The sequence below is a fragment of the Rhinolophus sinicus genome, chromosome 4 (assembly GCF_057876585.1).
Source record: "Rhinolophus sinicus isolate RSI-liver-muscle chromosome 4, RSI-T2T, whole genome shotgun sequence".
Taxonomy (NCBI): domain Eukaryota; kingdom Metazoa; phylum Chordata; class Mammalia; order Chiroptera; family Rhinolophidae; genus Rhinolophus; species Rhinolophus sinicus.
Window position 1 is genome coordinate 89,063,244 of NC_142504.1, and position 22,153 is coordinate 89,085,396.

Sequence of the window (22,153 nt, forward strand, 5' to 3'; positions counted from 1 at the left end):
GCCCTTCTGGAAGGCAGATCACCAGCATGGGCCTGGCAAGGGCCCCTGCCCCAGGCTGCTCCCCAAACTCCATGGCTGTCTGGGCTCTGCTGTCTTATGTCTGACTCCAACTTCCTGAGCTGAACACTGTAATGGCTTTTCTTAAAGACTGGTCCAAAATAAATCAGGGATTCGAGTACATGAAAAATCTGCTGGGACATTGGCTTTGGGGCTGGTGCTCATGGAAAACATTACAATCTACAGCTCCAGAAATTTTGGTGGGAATAGGACAGGACAGGCTGATAAAACAGGGTTCCCCAGGTCTGGAGAAGGAAGCCAAGAGAGGCTATGGAGTTGCTTTCCTTCTTGATTTAAAAATGGGAGGGGCTGGGTAAGAGGCAGACTCATGGGGAAGGGTGGACGCTATGGCTCCTGGGGTCTCTCCAGGTCTTGGGGGTGCCACGGCCTGGCTAGCAGGGCAGTTAGTGAGCAGGGCAGTTAGTGACCCCCCAGCCATGACCCCTCGCCCAAGGCCCCTGGGCCCAGACACAGCTGTGGGAAGTGGGGGGGGGGGATGTGACAGTCTCCACGAGCTGAGGACGCTGGGAGTGTGCAGCGTCTGGTGTTGGGATAAGGAAATGTACCCGTCTCCCTACACAGCCACAGCCACAGGCCCATGCAGGAATCACACACTGCCCAGCTTCCAGGTGCTTCTGTGGGGACACTGAAAGAGGACGGGGTGTCAATTGAGGGTGGGGTATTTTCTGCTCTGAGGTGAAGACCCCTTCTGCTTTAGGCAGCTGCTTTGGGGCCTCAGTCACGGACCCCTTCTCAGCCCAAGATCACAGCCTCTGGGCTGAGGTGGGGTTAGCACAGCATATTCTGGGCTTTCTCAGACAGGGTATAAACCAGGAGCCCCAAGGTACAGTGGGATGAGCTAGACCCAGGGGGTGGTTCCTGGGGCTGAGATGGAGGGGCTCCAGCTGTGGAACTTGACTGGCTGCTGACAAAAGAGTCTGTTCCTCAGGTCTGAGTCTCTGCCCATCCCTCCCCCGACTGCCCAGGGGAACCTCACTCAAGAGGTCCCTCAGGGAGTTCACACCTGTCCTTCAAGCCTTTCCTTACACCTTCCCTACCCCTCCCCGCTGCATCTCCCGTTAGGGGTTGTCTAGAGCAATACGTTTTTTTTTAAAACCTTGTTTCCCACTGTCTCAGTATAATTTCAGATTCATCTTCAATGCGTGGTGGCCCTGGTCCTTTAGCTTTATGTTCTGGTGTCTCCCCTCCCACCTGGACCAAGGAGCCGGCTCCCTAGGAGAACCCTGAGGGCTTTCCATTCACCCAGAAGCTTTTGTCAAGTGAGTCGTTTGTTGCCACCTCAGAGAGGAAAATTGAAACTTTGGTATATTGAATTTTCGTAAAGCGGGATCAGCCTGCCCATCCATTTTATCTAAACACGCACTAACCTGCCTACCTAGAATAGGGGACTAAAACATTAGAAACGTCTGAAACTGAGAAACCCAGCATTTGGAGGTCAACAGTGTGGCCACAGGGCTTGTGGGGCCCCAGGACCTCGCAGCTGCAGAGAGCTGCCCCCCCCACCCCAGACTCACACCCCTCAGCTGGTCCCTAGCAGCCCCTCCAAAGCCTCCCTGACAGAACATGGTCTGTCTGTTTGGAAATAAAATCATGCTTGGAGGAGAAATGAGGAACTTAATAGGATTTAAAAAGCCGCAGGAACCAGTGGAGCTACAGATGGTGGCGGGGCCAGGAAAATAGAATCAGCCACCATTTTGTGGTGGGGAACGTGGCCTCAGGAAGGCCTTGGAGCCAAGTTCACATGCGCTGTGTCCAAGCTCATTAGCCAGCCCAGCGGGATTCTGCTGCCACACTAGTGCTGGCCACGGTGAGGGGGGGGGGGGGGCGGGCATCCTGAAGATGCTATGAAATGAATGGGGGAGCAGCGAAAGGCTGCAGGGACTCCACTTGGCTAAATGACTGGGCCAGCACGTGCCTGGGGGACCCATGTAGGAAAGGAATGACTCACAGGCTGTCATGTGTATCCCCAACCCTCCCATGCCTTCCTGGCCCTGCCCAGGTCCCACCAGAGACATAGGAGAGAGAGAGGGAGCTGGTGGGGAGGAAGAGACATGGGGTCCCAGGTCTGGAAATGGAGGAGAGGGGGGAAATGCAATGTGCTGTGAGGTCCTTTAGTCCTAGGCAATTCTGAAGGAACTTGGGGGGACATAAAAGAGTTCCTTCACCCTCTAGAAGCTTCCCTGGGGGTTCCCAGATGGTAGCTTACTGTAACTACCCCTCCAGGGCCCCCTTCATGGCTGGAGCTCAGGGCTGCTCCCCTAGACCTCTCCTAGCCTCGTCCAGGCCCTGCAGCCAGTGGAGGAACAATAGGAGCTCAGCCCTCCTGCCTGCATCCACCCACCGATGCCCTTCCATGGTCACGGGCCTCCATCCATCCAGGTGTTCCTCTCAGGTGTAGTCTCAGCTGCCCCCTTTGTTTTCTTCCCAGGGCCTGAAAAAGGCCTCCCCAGAAAAATGAACCTGGATGGGTCAAGGAGGGAACTTGGGAGCCCCCAGGTGGTCCCCATCGCTGGGGGGCCTGACCTCTTCCCCAGCTCATGCCTCACACATCCCAGCCCAATGCCCGTGTCTGCTGGAGTGTGTCTGTGTGCCGGTGTGGTTTTCAGTTCTGGCTGAGGGCCATGGTGGCAGACCCTGGAAAACTGTGCCACACCCGAATGCCACACCTGCCTCCTTCTGAGAAGGGCGGCCTCTTGGCAATCCTGACTCCCCTCTTTCCCTGGACCCCTTCCTAAGCCATCTTGATTTCTAACTTCTCCAACTCATAAGCCAGCCATCTTGCTGCATTTTCTGCAGTTTGTGTTGAAGAGATAAATCTGGTGGCCCCAGTCTGTACCCCAACACCAGCCATTGTCTCCTCAGTGGGGATATTTATTTTCCACCCTACTAAGAACATTGTGCGAAATGGGGTGTGTCTGTGGGCACCTTTGACAGCGTGGGCATCGGCACATTGGTCAGGGTGAGGTGGTGTGAAAGGTGTGTGATTACAAACAGCATGGACAAGGCCCACATGAGCTAAACCTTCCAACCTATAGATGGTTACTGGCTAGAGGAGGGGTGGTTTCTGGTGGTGGTGGCTTTCTAGGGGTCAGGGGAGACAGCACACATCTGCACATGTGTGTCTGGGAGTGGTGGCGGTGGGGAGAAGTGGGGTGAGGCCAGTGTCTGCTGCACCTGGCCCAGGTCTCACCTGTTCCTTCCCTCCTCAAGGGCCCCTATTTGGCTGCTGACCTTCTTGGGCCCTTTGAGGGGGGTGAGCACACTCCTCCAGTTCAGCCCAGGAGGGACCCAAACACTCAGAGACTGACTCCCTGAAAGGAACCCCCAGAACCTGGCCCCAAGAGGCTTGTCCTGAGACCAGGGAGGCTGGGGAGGAGGTCAGGGCTGCCGGCGGCGCCCTGTGGGTACCATCTAGACGCTGAGAGTGAAATGAAGAGACTGAGGTGTCCCTGCTACTGTGGAGACCTAATTCAGATGCTGACCATGAACCAGCTCTTGGGGCAGGTACCTCTGCCTGCAGGAGGCAAAGGACAGCACAGTGCCTGCCCTAGGAAGTGTCCTTGCCTCTGAGATGGCCAGGGCACGGGGCATGTACTCCATCCTCCACCTTCCACCCTTCCACCCTCTCTGTCCCCAGTCTGACTCACTCCCCTGGTTATTGAATTGGTTTGCTTATTTGGGGGTGAATCTGAGTTTAGATGCAACTCGATCCAGAAAACTCTGTGGGGTCTACTGGGTCCTCCTTGAGGAGGGATGGCTCCTTGTGAGGCTCCTCCTTTTTTGGTTTTCTTTCCCTGCCTCACCCGAGCCCTGGCTCTTGGTGGTGGTAGCAGAGGCTGTGTCCTGTCTTCCTGCCCAGGGACATTACAGCTGGGACACCCTCTCTCTGCCTTGTCCCCCGACTAGGATCAGTGGATCCTACTTCTGATGGAGACAAGCCCAATTCCTTGGCCTTGTGTTCAGGGCCCCGTTTTCATTTTGTGCCCTCACTATCTCCTGCTAAGTCTACACCTTTCGGTCTCACCTCCTCCAGGAAGCCCTCTCTGTTTGCTACAGGACACAATGAGCTCTCTCTTCTGACTCCCTCCAGCCCTGGTCTCTACTGTCTCATGGGTAGGTCTAGGGACTCCCTGTCCAGACTGGCTTTGCTTCCCTCACCTGGGACCCTGCTCCTTTCCCCTTAGTTGCCTTGAGAATGGGTCTAAAGGTATGACCAATGCCGTCGTATCTTCCCACTGCCCCCTGAGTCTGACAGACTATCCTGAGAGTCAGAGGACTGCAGAGCACCTGGATGCAGGTGTCTGACAGGCAGGGGTTTGAATTCTGGCTCTGCCACCTTCTGGAACAAGTTATATAGCTTCTTTGTGCCTTGGTTTGTACCTTTAAGTGGGGCCAATAACTTCCACTTCCCAAAATTGTTGTGTGGATGACGCGTATTTGTTTCAGACCCCAGCCATCAGTGGGTGCTCTGTGAACAGCAGTTTACTGGCAAGTGAGCCTTTCTATCACTGGGTGAGAGGGTAGACGCCCAGAGCGGGTGCCTAGGCAGGAGCTCATTCTGCCCAAAGACAGGACTAGAACCCTGGACCAGAATACAGACTGCTCTCCTGTACTCTTTCTTGGGAGCCCCAGCCGCGCACCCAGCCAGCCCCTCTCGCTTATGTTCAACACATCTCTGATCTCTATATCTCTATTTCAACCTCTTTGGAGGTAAAGTTGGAGCCAAGCCCACACAGGAGAAAAAGAAACGAGCCCCTTGACCATCCCTGACAGGACAATGGCCTGTCAGCATCAGCCAGCCATTCGTATCAGACACTGGAGCCCTGAAAGTTAAAACGCCACCCCGGCACACTCAAACCTCCTGCCAACACTCCTCCATTCACGTCTGTCCCTGGATGCTGCCTCCTCTGGGTGTGGGCTGACGTGACCACGGGATGCTTCTCGAAGCACGAGATTTGGAACAAGAAGTTGGGATCGTGATGTGACTGCGGTGGGTGGGACCTGGCTTCCCTCTGTGGTGGGTGAGGCCAGGAGATGCCTTCCTCCTGTCCCCTGGCCCAAGGCCCCTCCCTACATGTTCTCCGAATTCTAAGCAGAAAACATATCTCTTTGTGCTGCATTTGGAGTCCTCCGGGCACATGTGTCCACAGTGCCTTTGGGACACAGTGTGACATGGGAGCTGGGATGAGGGGAGCCTGGCTGGGGCAGACCCACCCTCTTTCTTTGGGGCCACTTCCTTTTCCTGGGTTCTCCTTTCTCCTTCTAGTTGTGACCCCGAGTCTTCCCAGCTTCCTTGCTTCTTCCCCTCAACCCACTTTCTTCCAGGCTTCTCTCCTTCTCGCTCCTTCTGGCCCTTTTGTCTTCACCTTCCTATGCTCTTCTTCTCCATGGAGTTCCTCCTCCTCCCGCTCCCATGCTTCCCTCCCACCTCCTTCTCCTGCTCCCCTTTCTTTCATCTTGTTTAATGTTCACCTCTCCCCCATCCCCTCGCCTCAGAAGAAGTATTTAATGGATATTAAATTATTGTAAACTGACTTTCTCTTTTTAAAAACTAGCTTGGTGATAGTGCTGACTCAGGATCATCTCGCTGTTTAATATTGAATATGCAATTAATAGATAGATGTTTAGGTTTGGCTCTGCTTTCCCCCTTTCTACCGCAGGAAGAATAAAAGAGCTGATTAATCGGGTTTGGGGCAAGTGTCAGCGGCAGGAGATATATGGGAGAAAGGAGATGAGGTTAGCAACTTGGAGTCAGAGAGCTATTGCCTCTGAGGCAAGGGAAGGGAGAAAGGGTTTGAGTTAGAGCTCGGCATGGCCTCGCTGGGCAGAGGGGTTCCGCCACCCGGCTCTGGTTCTGGAGAAAACTGGTTGGAGTTAGACCTGTCTGCTCTGCACCAGAGGGCCTCCTGCTCCCTGTGAGGAACCTCCTTCTGTGGGGCCTGACTTACTCTCCAGGTGTGGAATCTCCCTTCCTCCAAGCCCTCTGGCTTTCCCCGCTTGGGGAGCCCGGCTCTGGGACTGCAGGCGGCACTTACTCTCTGAGCTACCTGCCAGGAATGGGGGCTTTTGGCTGCATCCTGGCCCTATTTCACCAGCAGGGTGTTGCAGGTGAGTCATTGCATGATGGGGTGACCCAGGCCCTGCCTCCCAGAGACGGTCTCCAGGAGAAGTCCCGGTCCTGCCATGTGCCACCGAGGAGTAGCCCTGCATGACAGCTCCTCACACCTCCAGGGCAAAGGCTCCAGGCTGGCACCGGGTATCTGAAGAGCTTCTGTGCACCGAGAAGACGGAAGTACGATGACTGCCAGGAAAGGGGCAGGAGCAGCAGCATGAACCAAGCGGGCTCTGCTTGCTCAGGCCCTTCCTGCCAGAACCATCTTTACCCCCAAACTGACCCACCTCCACTATTGGGATCCTCAGGATGGGAAGTTCTCAGGGGGCTATAGGGAGGTATGTGTGTGTCCTGGGACAGGGGGCACCTTTGGGAGCCATGACAAGACACCAACTGGGCCTCGGTGGGGGTGATGCAAGGCCCAGGTGAGGAGCGGGCCAGAGCTATAGAGGCCTTGTGCTCAGGTCAGGCCCTGCTGGGGCCCAGAGGGCAGCAAGCTGAGCTGGAGGGACCACAGGTGCCAGGCGTGGGCCCTCTTCTTTCACGGCCACGCTACAGGCCATGGATCTTGACTCTCTGAATTTGCAAGTAGCTTTTGCCTATTTTACCTTTTGCTCTTAATTTCCTGGAAGACTTTGGGGAAGGGAGAGAGCAACTCTTCAGTGCCTGCCTGAGCTACGAGGAGAATGACCTGTCCATGCCCAGGTGGGGAGAGCCAAGGGGCAGAAATGTCTGGTCTGGGCATGAGCACAGGGCCAGAACTCAGGATGCTGGTTGATGGCAGAGGAAGCCAAGAGCCTCACTTGGCTGAGTCTCTGTGTGTACCGGGGGGTCGATCCTCACCAGTAGAAAGGACAGGGTCTCCTTTTGGAGAACGGAGGTCCCGTTTTGGGGGCGAGGCCTGCTCTGTCCCATTTCAGATAGCTCTGTACCCCCTGAATGCATCTCCAGGATTTTGACCTCAGCAGTCAAATGCCCCCACGGGCAGCCTTTCTCAGATTTGCCCACTCTGTCCTGAACCCTCTCATTACCTACCCCCTGCGCTGGGCACCCTTTCAACTGGTCAAGTCCCATCTCAGTGGGGTTTTCCCTGGTGAAACAGAGGTAGGCACACCTTTTAGATATGCCTACAGGACGTGCTAGTTATTTACTCACTCACAGAAAGGACTGAACCTCACCGTTCAGCAGACTCCAGCCATCCCCCCTTGGCTTCACTGTCTCCCCGCACCTGCCACCCAGAGCTCCAAACCCCTGTCCCAACCGCAGCCCCCCAAGGTCCACAGTGGGTGGGGAGCAGGAGGAGGCCGCAGGGAGTCGCTGCATGGCTGCATTGGAGAGAGGGAGGGAGGGAAGAGGAGGAGGGGGCAGAGACAAGTGGGCCCTCACGTGAAGGGGGCTGGCGCAGGCAGCTACTACCTCCTCGGCTCTCGCTGTCCGCAGGCTTCACCTGGATCGGCCGGTTCATCTGCAACAGAGCACAGGGGGACAGTGTTAGAGCAGGCTTAGGGATGGGGGACAGATACACCTACCCCCAAAGGTGCACAGGTGTTCACAGGTACATGGGCACAAGACCATACCCACTGACACATATACCCAAGCACCCACGCAGCTGCAAACCGGCATGTCTTCTCTAAAGCCCCACCCATCTCCCATCGCCTGTGCAGTCCCCAGGGCCCCATTTTTGCAGGAGGGTTCCTCTGGATTGCAGTCGGTGTGGTGTTCCCATTCCAACTATGAGTAGCTCTTGCTAGCCTGTGATATCTGAGGTGTCCCCACAGGGCACCTCTGGCTGGCCCTGGTTCACAGCCGGCTTTGCCAAAACGAGTTGGTCTATGGCCCCAAACTGCCTCCTGCCCAGGGCAGGAATGACAGTGAGCTTCACCCCACCGCATGCCATCTTGCAGATGTGGGCTGCGGGTCCTGGGATGCCTGAGCTTCGGGGTCACCCAGCTCCTGGTTAGAGCAGAGCTCAGGGCTGGGGCACCCGACTGCAGCAAGGGTTGTCACCTTGGGCGTGTGTGTGTGGAGTGGGCACAGGTACTCTTCCTTCGTGGTGTCCAGCTGCCAGGAGGTCTCCAAGGCATTGCCTGACTCCCCAAGCCTCCCAGCTGCTAGCTTCTCTTGGGGACCCGTCTCAATGCCCCGTTCAGGCCACTAGGGGTCTCTGAACTCCGAGCATCCCAGCTCTGCAGCCTGTCTTAAATCCTCCCTGAAGCTGAGGCAGCAGGGTGGGCTCCCCAGCTCTGAGAGGTCCCAACATATGTCAAGTGATAAAAACGATAGGAATCACACAAATGGAATTGTACTTTATGTCTTTGCTAATGTTCTTGCCTGCCTTGCACCCCCCTTATCCTTTATTGCATTTGCATATCTCTCTCAAACAAACCCTGAGAGGCAGGCAGGAGAGGTACTAACACCCCCATTTCATAGGTGGAGAAGCTGAGGCAGGGCCACCCAATAGCAGGAGGAGCCTGGGAAGCTGGGTCAGCCAGGGCTATTTCGGGGCTTCCGTCCTGCACCGGGTGACTTTTTGTTGCCAACTCCCCTCGTGTCTGGAGGCTGGATTAGCCAGTCACAAGCTTCCTCAGGCCTTCTGGTCTCTGATTCGAAGTGAGTTTTGGCTGCGTCAAGACAACTGGGTGGGGGAGTACGGGTGCCTATGAGTCAGCAAGGTGACAATGGGGAAGGGCAGATTCACCGCCAGGAAGGACAGAAGCAGGAGGCAGGGCACGGAACAGAGAAAAAGAGGCCAGGTGGCCACGGGGACAAGGCAGGACACTGGGGGCCAGTCCACGGAGAAGGGGTCAGGGTGCCATTGTTTGACACAGGGTCCCCACTTGGCACGACTTACGGAGTTGCGGGGAAGCTCTGCCAGCATAGGAAACTGTCATGCCATGGAGAGCTTCAATCACAGAGAGGAGGATAGATATAGTAAAGTTCCCGGCTTCACTTAGGGGGCCCTGGCTCCCCCATAAACCACCTCCATTCCAGTTTTTGAGTGAAGGGGTCCAGAAGGCGTCTGGCTGTGGGGGAAGGGCTCCAGCAGGGAGCCAGGATACTCCTGGTTTCCTGTCCAGCTCTTTTTGGGAATCAGCACCCAACCCCTTCCTAGACTATCCCTCCCTCCTTCAATAACCCTTTCTCCTAGTGTTCCCCAAATCTGCAATATTCTCCTACAGAAAGTCGCCACAACTGAGCTGGACCTAGTTCTGCCCACTGTCTTCTCTTGGGCATATTTCTACAGCTCTCTTGCTTATGTAATTATTCTTCTTCTCTGAGGTAGGGAGTGTTATCTCTCGCTTGCTAATGACAAGCCGAGCTCCGAGGAGTGTCAGATCTAGGATTCAGCGGGGACGGGTAGGCACAGTGCTAACACAACACCAAGGTGGGTTGGCCTGCCTATATTTTATCTCCTTTGACCCCAACTGCTCTGGAAGGAGGGGGTCCAGGGAGGAAGCTAGTGGAGACAATTACCATCTGGCAGAGGAGTTTGGGGCCAGGTTCCTTGGCCACCAAATCAAGTACAACCTCTTCAGCCTAGCCCCTCACATCTGGCCCCCTCCACTCTTGTATTGCTCTCTTCCCTGCATCCCAGCACTTTCCTCCCCAAGTCCATTCCCTTAAGTTGCAGGCTCCTCTCCCACACTCCTACCAGCCTCCTCCTCTTGACTATGAAGTCTTTCTGGTACCCTGGAGGGAAGGGTCCTGCAAAAATTCTCTTTTCCATATGGAAGGTACAGTCAAGGTTGGGAATTGAATCACAAGGGGGGGCACTCAGGTCCCCCAAAGGGTACACAATAGCGCTATGCCTATAGGAGCACAGATAGCTGCTACATAGATTATATTGTTGATGATCATAACTTCCCTTACGATGCATGCAACTAGATCGTCTTTAACGCTCACCAAGGAAATGGAGTTGCAGAGAGGTGAAGAAACTAGCCTGAGGTCACACAAGTGGTCATATCAAGATGAACCACGACTCCTGGCACCTGACTACGTGTTCAGGAGATGCTGGGAATGAGGCACGAAGGGCTTGGGGCCAGTCCAGGAAAGGTCAAAGCAGAAGAGGGGAGAGCAGGGGCTAGACAGGGGGTTCAGGCGTCCCTAGCAAGGAAGGGGAGGAAGGTGTGGCTGACGAGGGGCAGGTAGAGGCGTGTGGCAGATCCAGCTGGGCTTTGCTGCCAACGTGGAGATGAGGGAGGGAGGGAGCGAGGGAGGCTGCAGAAGACCATCCATCCCTGAGGCCAGAGCATGCCCAGGCCAACCCCCAGTGCTTAGGGGCGAAATCAGGAGGAAGCACAGAGACTGCTGAAAGAACTCCTCCCCTGGCATCTTGCCCCTGTGGCCCACGGCCCGTCTTCTCTATGTGGGTCCCAGAGCAGTTGGGGTGAGTCCGGCGGATCGACATGTTCTGGGGGAAAGCTGTGTTTGGTAGGATGGAGCCCATTTTCCATGGTAAGTTAAACAAGGCAGGTGGAATCTGCCTGGGCATGCACACTTCCACCCTGGGGGACACCCCATCCTCAGATGGCCAGCCACAATCCCACTGTCTTTGGCTCTTGGGTGCTATGACAACTCTGCTCCGGGCTTCTCAACTTCGGTCTGATGCGCTCGCTACTCCTCGCCCCTGGAAGCCCTCCCTGACCAGGCCAGCCCTGAACAGTGCTCCCAGACCCCCTCCACGACTTGGGGCTTGCACACAGGACTTGCTGCTTCTCTCCAATTTGACTGGGAGCTTCCTGGGTCTCCTTCAGCCTCCTACCTGCCCTCAGCCATGGGCTGGGCACCCATGGGGTGCTCCACACAGACCAGTGGAGTGGAATTGAATTGGCTCCCATGGGCCCGTGGCTCCTGGGTCATTTTTCATGTCCCATTATGATCTAAGGATGGTCAGCATCCACGCAGCCTTTGAGAGGCTGTCAGAGAGATGCCAGGTAGATGGAGAGATAAAATATGGCCCCGTGCTTTCTTAATTCTCAGCAGAAATAAAGTGTCAGGCTCAGCTGGGAAGATTTCTCAGCCGGAGCAGGCTCTGTACAGATGACTTAGGCCTGAAGGGAGTGCTTGAGTGGCTCCCTTCCCTGTTCCAGACTCCGGCCCCATCCAGCCTTGCCAAGGCCTGGTTTTGCCTTAAGGAGGGGGGACTGGACAGGATGAGCCTGACCTGGGGAAAAGGAGGCCAAGCCTGGCCGCAGAGATGGCCAGTGAGTAAGGGGCCATCAAAGGAGAGAGAGGGTAATGGGGAGGAAGGTGAGGGCATGTGCCATCTTCTTGTCCTTCTTCTAACTTTGCACCCTAGGACCTTCGCCACAGCCTCAGGACCTCTCAGCCACACAGGTCCCAGGGCATCCCTTATAGGTGAACACTGTGCTTTGAGGACACCAGAGCCCATTTTGGGGTACCTTTCCCGGCCCCCATCTCTTGCTCCTCAGTCCAGTGGCCCCCTCGGCCACTGTATCATTCTTCCAGGAGGGCCTGGGGCTGGGGGCTCGTGGGGACCTGGGCTGCAATGCAGGTGCCTTCACTCCTTTGCTGATCCTCTTTTTGAGGTGTCATGGGAGTCTCCATGTCCTCCAGTGGCCTGCAGCCCGGGCTGTGCCTTCAGATGCCTGAGCAGGGTTTGGTGACTCAGCGGGACCTTCCCTGGGTCAGGAACATCTCCCTGAAGCCACCCTGTAGGCTTCCAGGGTCAGGCCTCTGGGGACACATCACTGACTTTTGTCCACTGTGTTTCTGCCTCTAGCCTGGGGCCCCCTCAAGGGGAGCGAGTGGTCTTAGCCCAGGATTTGGGGCGCTCCCTACTCCCAACCACCACAGAGGGCATGCTGGCGGTGGCTCCTTCCCTCCCAGGCCCCTTCTGCTCAGGCTCTGCCTCCCCTCCCCCTCCCCATCTCTGCCATTTTTTGCATCAACACATATCCATGCATTAAACAAGACATTCCATTAATTTCTTCATCATCATAACTTAAGCTGGGACATACCCTTTAAATATTCATTCAGCTATGAAAACTGGGCATTAAAATTTTAATAATGTCAAGCTCATTTGAACCAGGCTCCTTGGGGACGATTACGATACAATTAGAATAAATACGATGATTGAGCTGGCCCAGTGGCTTCACCTGTCCATGCAGCGGGGCTCCCCTCTGAAGGAGGGGCCCGTGGCCTGTAGGCAGACAGACTGACAGACAGGCCCCCTCGGGCTCCTAGATTTGACTCCCTCTCCCTGTCCCACAGCCTTCCCTCCCTTCTTGGTTCCCAGCTGCATCTACCTCACACGGAGTCTGCAGGTCTCTGCTGCCACGCCCCCTGTGGGCCCAGGTGCAGGAGTGTCCCGCCCCCACCTGGGAAGATGGCCTTGATTAACCTGGCAGTTCCAGTTACCTCTTTCCTTGTCTTCCTGGTACAACCTGGGCTGTGCTAATGGGCTTGCTTCTGTGTGAGAGTCGTTTCCCCATCTGTGTCTCTTCTCTCCCTCATTCTGTCTGTGTGGCTCCCCGAGGCTGGAAGGGGCACCCCATCAGAGCAGGGCCAGCCTGCAGAGGAGGCCACGGGTCCCTGAGAGCCCAGATGTGTTCTGCCACCAGACCAGGAAGAGACTGTCTTCACGGGGCTTCCTGTCTACTGCCACCACCTTCGTGAGGGCTGGCACGGAGTTTGGGGGTGGGGCTGAGCCCTGCTCTGTTGTCACTGCTCGACACCGGCCTAAGGCAGTGCTGGTGAGAGCCCTGGGGACGTCCACTCATGAACTTGGGGCAGCCCTCACTACCCGCAGGACCACTTGGGGCCCTCTTCCACCTGTCTTCTCAGGCACTTGAGCCCTCTGCTTCACACCAGGCCGCAGAGGGGCCAACCCAGAGCTGCCTTAGAAATAAAAGGACCTGGAAAGTTCCCTGTCACTCCTCACTGGCCATCCAAACCACACGCTTCCTCAATGAGACTTTCCTGGTCACACTTAGCCCTGTACTGCTGTCTCTGTCTCTGTCTCTTTCTGTCTGTTTCTCTCTCATGTGTGCGTGCACACATGTGCACGCTTGAGTTTACTCTTAAAAGAATTCAGGTAGGTTGGGGATTAAATGAGATAAGGGAGGAAACTAGTGTAGTGCCCGCTGCATAATGCTCCCAACAAACATCAGCCGCTACACTGTTTTCCAATCTATGAGCCAGAAATACCTCAGGGAGGTCTGGACCAAAGCTTCGCATGGTGCCAGGGGAGGGGAGAGGGGAAGGATGGTCAGGAGGACAACCAGGGAGCCAGGGTGCTCTCCAGCGGGCAGCTGAGTCCGCAGATGTAATTCCACCTGGGTGTCCAAACCTCAAAGCCAAAGGTCTTTTCTGGCTCATTCTGGGATGTGTGAGTGCCTGGTGATACCCAGCACTCTGCTCACCAAAAGGGCTCACAGGTCCCCAAACCATGACGTTGTGTGGCAAGGCCGGTTCTTGCCTCGTCCAAACCGGCAGCCTTCTGTGAAGGCAGCTCTTATCTCAGTCTCTGCCCACCCACGCCTGAATGCACTTGTGAGGAGCCTGGCTCCCACTCCTCATCCATCCTGCTGTTGGTTCTCTCCCCCTCCGAGAATTCCAGTTTTACACTGTCTGCCCCTCACCCCAGCACACACGATGGTGTGGAAGTGGTGAAGCAGCCCCACGTGCTGGGGCCCATTGGGACATCTGTGCCCCAATCCCAGTGGCATCACTGCTCTGGGAAGAAAGACATAATTTGCAAGTCCTTTTGTTGAAAAAGCAAGGAAAAAAAGCATCATTAAAGCACTAAGATATAAAGCTTTTCCTTTCTTTCACAGTCTCTCCCTTTCTTAACTTGTCATGGTATTTTTATGTGCTATTTGATGTTGGTTTAAGTAAAGAAAAATATAAGTTTCAAATTATTAGCATGGATTCTACCATTCATCTTTATTTTGCGTGAGGCCAATTTTAAATGCAAAATCAGAAGTCCTATGCAGAATCATCAAAATTACACAATTTGTTTTTTGTGGCATGTATCTGGAGGAGCTTTGAGCTGGCCAGAGGAGACGAAGGCAGGCCAGACTCACGGAGGTTAAGGAGGAAGAGAGGGTCCCCTCAGGCATGGAGACCCCGCATAGGTACCCAGAGCTCCGCCCTGCGACCTAGGGACTGGATGGGCCTGAGGACTGCTGGGTTCTCCCTTCCGCGAACCACAGACAGACACAGTGCCACTCAGCCGAGGGTGGGCGCTGGGAAGTCAAGCCAGACTTCACCTCTCCCCATGGAACTCCCACAGAGGACAGGGAACTCCCAAGGGTATTGTAAATGCCGTGCCCGTGACACTCTAAGTATCTGGGCAAGAGGCTCACCCCACTAAGACGGCCTCTATCAGCCCGCCAGACATGCCTCCTTAGGGGAGCACAGGTTGAGTGGAACCAGCCCTCCCCTAACTTGTACCCCTGCCACTGCTGGCTGGCCTTGAGGGCAGAGTGATTGCATGTGACACATGGGATGTGCATGGACCAGGAAGGTGGTGGTAGGCGGAATCGCACATGACCAGAGGCCCCAAACCCCCTACATGTGCTCCTTTGTCCCACAATTCCATTGATGAAACACAAGTTCAAAGACAAAATGTTAAGAATTTTAAGATGGCAACTTCAGAGCACTAACTCCCAAGCATGGGGCCCTCCTGAGTGTGGGACCCTGTGTGACGGGACAGAACGCCTGTCCATGAAGCTACTCTGGAGACAATGCCTTTCTGGGCCCCCCATCTCCCTGGAAGTTTCTCTCCATCCACTGCCTCTAGGCATCAGGCATTTCCTCGACCATCAGGTATTTTCAGCATTGCTCAGGTCCCCATACACACTCCACCTAGAGAAAGATTGTTACTCGAGATTTATCTTTTAAAGATGAACTTTGGGCCGTTTGGGGAGGATAGACTGAGAGCATCCTGCCTTTGGTATAAAAGGCTGGTGGTAAGGAAGCGCGCTACTACCTGATCAGGACAGAGAACTCATGCCTGCGATCGTGGGACCACAGTGGGGAGGGCCTCCAGGGACTCAGCTCTCTGCCAGGACTTTGCACTTAGCAAATCATAATGAACAAATTAATTAATAGAGAAATTATTTGTTTAAAGCCCCAGGAGAGCAGATTCTGAATCACGTGTCTTGCTGGCATCCCAGTGCTGTGCATAGTAGGCTCTCTGTAACCTTGGAATGAACCCATGCCCCTGTCCCCTAGTGAGAAGGGATTGCAGATGAATGGCAGAAGCAGGGCACATTATTTGTGGCTTGTAAATACATTAACGTTTTAATTACCTCCTTAATAGATTGCATACGGTTCATTCTATAGAGGGGTTAGAAATTCAAGGAAGGCTGCCTGTTGTCGTCATAAAATTCTGACTCAAGGACACCCCTGGTGGTAATTGCAGAGTGACACCTGCTTTTTCTGGAGCCCCCCTGACCACTGTCCAGACTCCGAGGCCCACCCTGGCCAGGACAGTTGGCGGTGCCCCTCCCAAGTTATGAGGGGCAGATTTCCAAGGCTGCCTGTGGGTGTAACGGCTTTTGCCCCCTTTTCTGCCTGGCTACCTCCCTAGCTCCTTAGCACTCAGGTTTCCCCTGGGCCTTGCAATCTAAAGGAGGTGTCCTTTTAAGCTCCCAGTCTCTCCTTCATTGCTTTGTCACAACTTGGGACAGTAGGGACCACTGTGGTCCCAAATTTGTGGATTTATTTGTTCAGTGTTTGTTGCCTCTTTATGAGGTGAGACCAACACCCATTTTGTTCCCACTGCATACTCAGAACCCGGCATGGCACCTGGCACATAGTAGGTATTTAATAAATGCTCACCGACCATATGGATGACTGAATCCTTTATTGTGCCCCGTGACTGGCATGTTTCCTCCTGCCCCAGCCACGCCCCTGTGGCAGGACTGTCCAGAGGCCAGAAGTGGTCACTGGCCAGACAGCCCTCTTTCCAGCCGAAAGAGAAAGGCCCCTTAATCCTCTCTCCTCCAGCCAAGTGGCGTTGTTGTATTTTCGGATTAGAAAGGGTTTATTGAAGCAGCATCATTGTTTAGAGAGACAGCCAGTGAGCGCAGACCAGACAGAAGAAGCCACGGTTCTTGTTAAAATATGCAAGTCCACAGCCCATTGAAATGCAAACCCTCCAGATAAGATTTTTTAATAAATCTGGTTCTGCTCCCACTCCCCTCTCTCAGGAGGCCATCTGATGCTTGTAGGGTTGGTCACATACCGGCATGTAGGCCTTGTCAGCTCTTCACCCCTCTCCTCATTCAGACTGTCCAGCTCAGAGCTGCCCTTGGGTGGGGCTGGCTGCCCACCAAGGCCCTCAGCCCATCCCTCAGCAAAGTACTTGAGGTCACCTCTGGGGCACCCACAGGCACATCTCACCCTCTTCCCATGCTGCCTTCAAGGCCCCCTCCCTTCCTGTTCTTCACCTTCATCCTCGCCTCCTCTCAATCTGTCTAGAAAGTAGAGTCCTAAGCCTTTGTGTCCTCCTCCAGGAAGCCGTCCATGATTGTGCCTACCCAGTCACACTCGTCACTCTGTGAGTCATAGCCTCTGGACTCATTGTTGTCTGCTGCTGTCCAAAGCGGCCCTCAGAGGATGCAGGGAAGGGGCTGAGAAGCAGCACAGGCACCTGACTGTCTTAATGACATGGCTGTGATGAGTGTGGACCTTCTCGGGCTGCAGCCGTGTGCCTGAATGGGGGACTAGAACGCATGAGTGACCGTGGTAGGCGACAGTTATCAAGTCCTTCCCAAGCTCCAGACTTGGCGCTGACCACATGATGTAACTTATGTCCTTCAGTCCTCTCTGAAACCAAATAAGCCATGTAAGCAAACTCATGGGTGGGTAGGATATGGCCAAGGGTGCATTCAGGGGCAGAAATTACTGTAGGAGACCTGGGTGAGGTGAGGAAAGGGCCATCAGGGTGCCAAAAAGTGTGAGGAAAGTCACAGGCAAGTCAGGTAAAGGCAGGGGACCCGTCGTGGACAGAGAAAGGTCTGAGCTTGTGCTGTAGACACTGGCACCCCCTGACAGTTTGGGGCAGGGATGACATTCCACGGGGGCCACGTTCAGGAAAAGTAACGGGGCAGCCACGTGCACAGGGGAATGGAAGTGGGTCTAGGGACCTGAGAAATGCCAGGTGAATGTTTAGATCAGGAACATTCAGCGTTATCTTGGAACCTGGTCTCCCCTCCACTCCCCCCATCTGTGGGAAGACAGAAGTTCAAGGCTTTTGCATAGGATTTTTGCATAGGATATACTCAACCGATTAAAGTAAAATTTCCCCAGTTTGGCTTTTGTTCTTGATACTAGACTGGCCTCTAGGCCCAGCCTAAGCCTGGCCTTGTGTGCCTTCCATGTGGAAGGGGGTCTGGGAGAGAAAGGGATTAAATCCTATCATACTAAATGGCAGGGGCTGAGAGTGGACCCTCTCGAGGTGCGCGCAGCCTAAGCTGGCTGTCACTCCAGGCACAGTGGGGTGGAGAGTTCTGTGTATGTGATGAGGAGGTGGGTGGGTCATGGAGCCCTGGTCCTAGCAGCCTCCTTGGTCCAGCCCCCACAAACAGGCCCCTGACAGTTGCTATGCAACAGGCTGCTCCACTCTGCAGTGTCCAGCAACTGACAGAGCCTATTGGTAGGGCTGTCTGGGGCTGCTCTTCCTCTTCTCTCTGCTTTCCTCTCTCTCTCCCCGCTCTCCTTGCTTGATGCAATCTAAGTTTACAGAATGCTTCCTCCTTACCCACAGGGCAGGAGGTGGTTCCCACAAACAAAGGCGGTGCCTCCCCTCCCCAGGGGTCCAGTCAAAGCTCTCTTCTGCTGGTTTCCAGGAGGGAGGGACTTCCTGGTTAGCTTGTTGGTTTCCCTTGTCGGCCCAGTGGGGTTGGGGTTGGGGACCATCTGCCTGGGTAAATGCTTCTCAGGGCTGTGGCAAGTGAGGTGGACAAGTCTGGCCTGTCTTTTTGTCTCCGAGCCTCACGTCTGTCTCACCTGCTCCCACCAACATGCCAGGGCGGCCCTGGCTTGGCGGGGAGGACCCTCGTGGTCCTAATTAAGATCTGCTGCCGTGGAAACCAAGCTTATTAGCCTGCACAGCCAGGCCGGGTTGCTAACTCTCTTCAGGGTGTGTGTGTGAGTGTGTGTGTGTGCATTGAAACAGCAGTGATAGATAATTCTGGATGAAACAAGCCCTGATTTAGTTGGGAGGCCTGGATTTCAGTCCTAGCTCTGCTATATACTTGCTCATATGAGATTATTTGACCTCTTAGAGTCACATCCCCTGAGGGGTGTGGCGAGGATCAAAGGTGGTAGCTCAGGTTATACTTTAGGACAGTTCCCCACACCTGGTAAGTGTTCAAAAATTAGCGAGCGCTGTCCTCTTCTTCTTCTCCCCTCCCTTCCTCTCCCTCCTTCTCTTCTCCTCCTCTCTTACTATGTCCATCACTTTTGAGGAAATACCTTGCATCTGATATTTTTGCCTCCCGTCCTCTATCCCCTGGGTTAAACTAAAAGGATTGGGAAGCCTCTGGGGAATGGCTGAGACCTGGAGGTGGGAGTGGGGGGCGGCCCGGCTCTGCGGAGGCAAGCACAGCCTGAGTCCAGGGACTTGTGGCTCCCTGGCCCCCCAAAGCTTCTCCCCGACCTGCCCCAGCTCTGCCGTCTCTCCCAGTACTGGAGGAGCCTATTACTTTGATGGGCCGTACAGTTCATTCATTCATTCACTTATCCATTCATCCATCCAATGGGTATTGAACACCTCTCTGTGCCAGGCCCTATTCTCGGGCACCAGGATGGCACAGCAAACCTGAATGACATGGCCCTTCCCACCAGGAGCTCCCTACCCAGTCTGCAGAAGGACCTTGCTGACATGGTATTCAATGCCTCCCTTCCTGGGCCCCAGCCGTGCACTAAACCTTCTGCCCTCAATGCAGCAGTGTAACCAACTCCCTCAGTGCCCAGCCATGCCACTCTGCACTTGGCAGGGACCAGCCCCCCACTCCCATGAAAGTCCCCTCCTCAGCTTGGGCAGGTGACTCTTCAGTATTTGCTTACACACTACAGGGTGGGGGTAGGGGCTCCCTCCTGCACGGGGTGTCCTATGTCCACACTGGCAAGCTATAGTGATGAGAGGACATGTTTCCAGCCTGAACCCACCTCCTCTTTTTCCCCCTCATCTGCCCTGGTATCAGAACTCCACAGGGCAAATCAAGCCCTTCTTCCAAGGCTGCCCTCAGCTATGCAGACTTGAGAACTGGTTTGTCCCATCAAAATATGCTCACAGCCCTCCCTTCACAACAGGTTTCTAGCCTTTCCCTGAGAGCTCACACCTGAGTAGGGCCTGGCTATCAGGCTCTGGGCCTCGTGGGGGGCTCTCACCAGCTGTGTCTGACCTTTCTCAGCCCACAGTGGGACCACTGCCTTCCTGATTTAGACTCTGAGCTTCTTAGCAAGCTGAACGGGCAGGGCTGAGAAGGGGAGTGGGCAGCCTGGCACTGGAGGTTGGACAGAGATGCTTGTGTGTGTTATCTACAGCCCACTGTCCCTTCTGCTTTTCCGTGTCTCCCTTCAGCCTATCCCCGAGTCACATGCTCCAAGTCCCCCCACATCCCCCAAACTGCCCTGGGACTGTGGACCCTGTTGCCAGGCTGAACCCCCTCCATAACCAGGAAGGGGGTTCTGCCTTCCTCACCACCCTACCCGGACCTGGAACCCCTCCTTCTGTTTCACTGGGGCTCAGTCCTAGGCCTGGAGAGAGAGAGTCCCCAGGCACATTACAGGGAAAAACAAAGCCCACACCAAGTAAATGACAAATCTAGAGGAAATTGCTCTTAACCCCCACACCACAGCCTGATGATGCCGGCCAAGCACAAATCTGAGTCATCCTAGAAATGGCACCGACATTTGCTTTTGGAATTTGTTTTGTCTCTGGGTTTTAGATTTAATCATTCTCTCTCTCCCTCCCTCTGCCCCTTGCTCTCCGTTTTCTAATATGAGGCTGTACCACCAGCTCGTCCAAGTCTGTTTTCCTGGCATTAATTAACACAGCTCTCCAGCCTCCAACAGGCTAAATGATGAATCAGGTTAAATTCCAGACAACAGCCGCACACCGCCATCAATTAGCCATCTCCGGGGCAGCTTCATTAATAAGCATCGATCATGGCCGTCCTCCTGGAACGCGCCAGGGTCTCTGGGTCACAGGCACTGCCCACAAGTGTGTCAGGCTTAGGAGTGAGTGTGATCACATGTGTGTGAAGGCTGGAGTGTGTGGTGCATGTAAGCATGTGCAGTGTGTGTGTGGGTGACTGTGGTGTGTACAGATGGTGTGTGTGTACACAGGGTGGGGAGTGTTCGGCTGGGGTGTGTGTGATGTGTGTGTCGTGTACCAGTTGTGTTGTGTGTGGGGTGGGGTGCTGGAGTGCATGGGTTGGCTGGTGCCCTCTCTTTGCTTCTATTGTGCCCTCTTCTGCTTCTCTTCCGACTCCTCTGCCCTCCCATCCCGTGCTCATCTGTGTTTGTCCCCTGAACACCAGGCTCTCCCAGGTGCTGCGGGCCCCTTTCTGTCCCTTCAGGGACTTTCTCTAGTTCTTTCTCTTCAACTTGCACTCCCGTGGAAGCAATCCCAAAATCTCCATCGCCAGCCCTACCCACTTCTCCTGTCACATTCTGGATGCTCTTGGTCATTCTCCTCCCTTGGCTGTCCCACTGGTATGCATGACCGCCAGCCCAAAGCCTGATTCTCTCTGTGGGCTGTCTGCCTTTAGGAAGGTCACTGCTACCGTCCAGCGACCAGGCTCACACCTTCCAATACCTTCTGTGCCCGCAGGTTGGAATTCAACCCTATTCCAGTCACTACTGTCTCCTGCCTGGATTGGCCCCTCATCCTGCCTCCTCCCATATTCTTTGCAGGAAGCAGGAGGCTTCTGAACCATGAGCGGCCAGTAACCCCTCAAGGACTACCCTGCCCACAGGTTAAAGCCCACCTCCTCGTATGGGGCCCACTTCCCCCTTAGTCTGCTGGTACCCCCAACGCACCCCCTGCTGCATCCCTCATCCTCCCTCTGCACTGGAGGCCTTGCTCCCTGGAGGGCTTCCGGCCGATTGCGCCCCCTAACGGCCGGCAGCGGCAGATGGCGGCGTTCCTCCCTCTTTCCTTTCCTCTGTCTGGTCTGGTTCACAGCACCGCCACCCCTTGACACGCAAAGGCCCAAGTCGGTAACACCTCGGCGGGAATGAGTGCACTGGAGCATTGTCGAAAGCCTGCTTTAAAGGGGGTGGCTGGAGTCACCGTCAGACTCCCGGAGAGCTCGCGGGCCCTGGCACGGCGCGCAAAGGGGGATGGACGTGGCCTCCGAGGCGGCCACCGGCGGATCATCTCCTTAAAGGTTAATTAAGAATCTGAAGCGGACGGCGTGGTGCGGCCGGTGACGGCGGATGCGGCGTCTCTCCAGACCATTAAACACTAATTAGGTTTGGAAAGTCTATCGAGCTCTGGAGGTCTCGTCAAGGCACGCGCTGGCCCCCAGGTGCCCTTCGAAATGCCAGAGCTGTCACCTCCGACCCCCGGCCGACCCGCCAGACCTGCCCCGCGACCCCCAGGGTTCCGCGGAGTCCCGCTTCGTTTCTCTCCATCTTATTGCCCCTTCCTCGCCCTGGCCGCGTCCCTGCTCCCCCCTCTCCCTCTCTGGTGGTTCACTGGCCTGGGTGTCCGATGCCCTCCTTCTCCCTGCATCCCTTTCCGCTCCCGCCAGCATCGCCTCTGTCCCCATGTCCTCCTTGGTGGCTCAGAGGTGCAGGTTAGAAAGGGGCACGCGGCGGCCCCCGGTCGGTGGGCGGAAGCTGACTGTGGATGAAGACATGGCCTGGCCCCAGTGTCGCCCTGGTCCCAGTGTCGCCCTGGTCCCAGTGTCCCCTGAGGCAGGGAGAGAGGACGATGTGGTGCAAGAAGGGGGGTGGGGTGAGCCCCACGCCACT

At 55.2% G+C, this 22,153-nt stretch overlaps 1 protein-coding gene across 50 annotated transcripts in view; it reads right to left on the reverse strand.

Moving 5' to 3' along the window:
- Positions 1–22,153, reverse strand: part of CELF4 (CUGBP Elav-like family member 4) — a 296,935-nt gene that overhangs the window by 61,182 nt on the left and 213,600 nt on the right. For 28 of the 50 annotated variants that reach the window (XR_012498763.2, XM_074340065.2, XM_074340088.2 and 25 more), the window contains exon 3: positions 7,577–7,655. Coding sequence is in view for 49 of the 50 variants with exons in the window: in XM_074340065.2 (XP_074196166.1) it covers positions 7,577–7,655 (79 nt within the window). In the remaining variant the exon portion in view is untranslated. The remainder of the gene's footprint in view (positions 1–7,576; positions 7,656–22,153) is intronic. The other 22 variants (XM_074340096.2, XM_074340075.2, XM_074340074.2 and 19 more) reach the window with 1 other exon arrangement.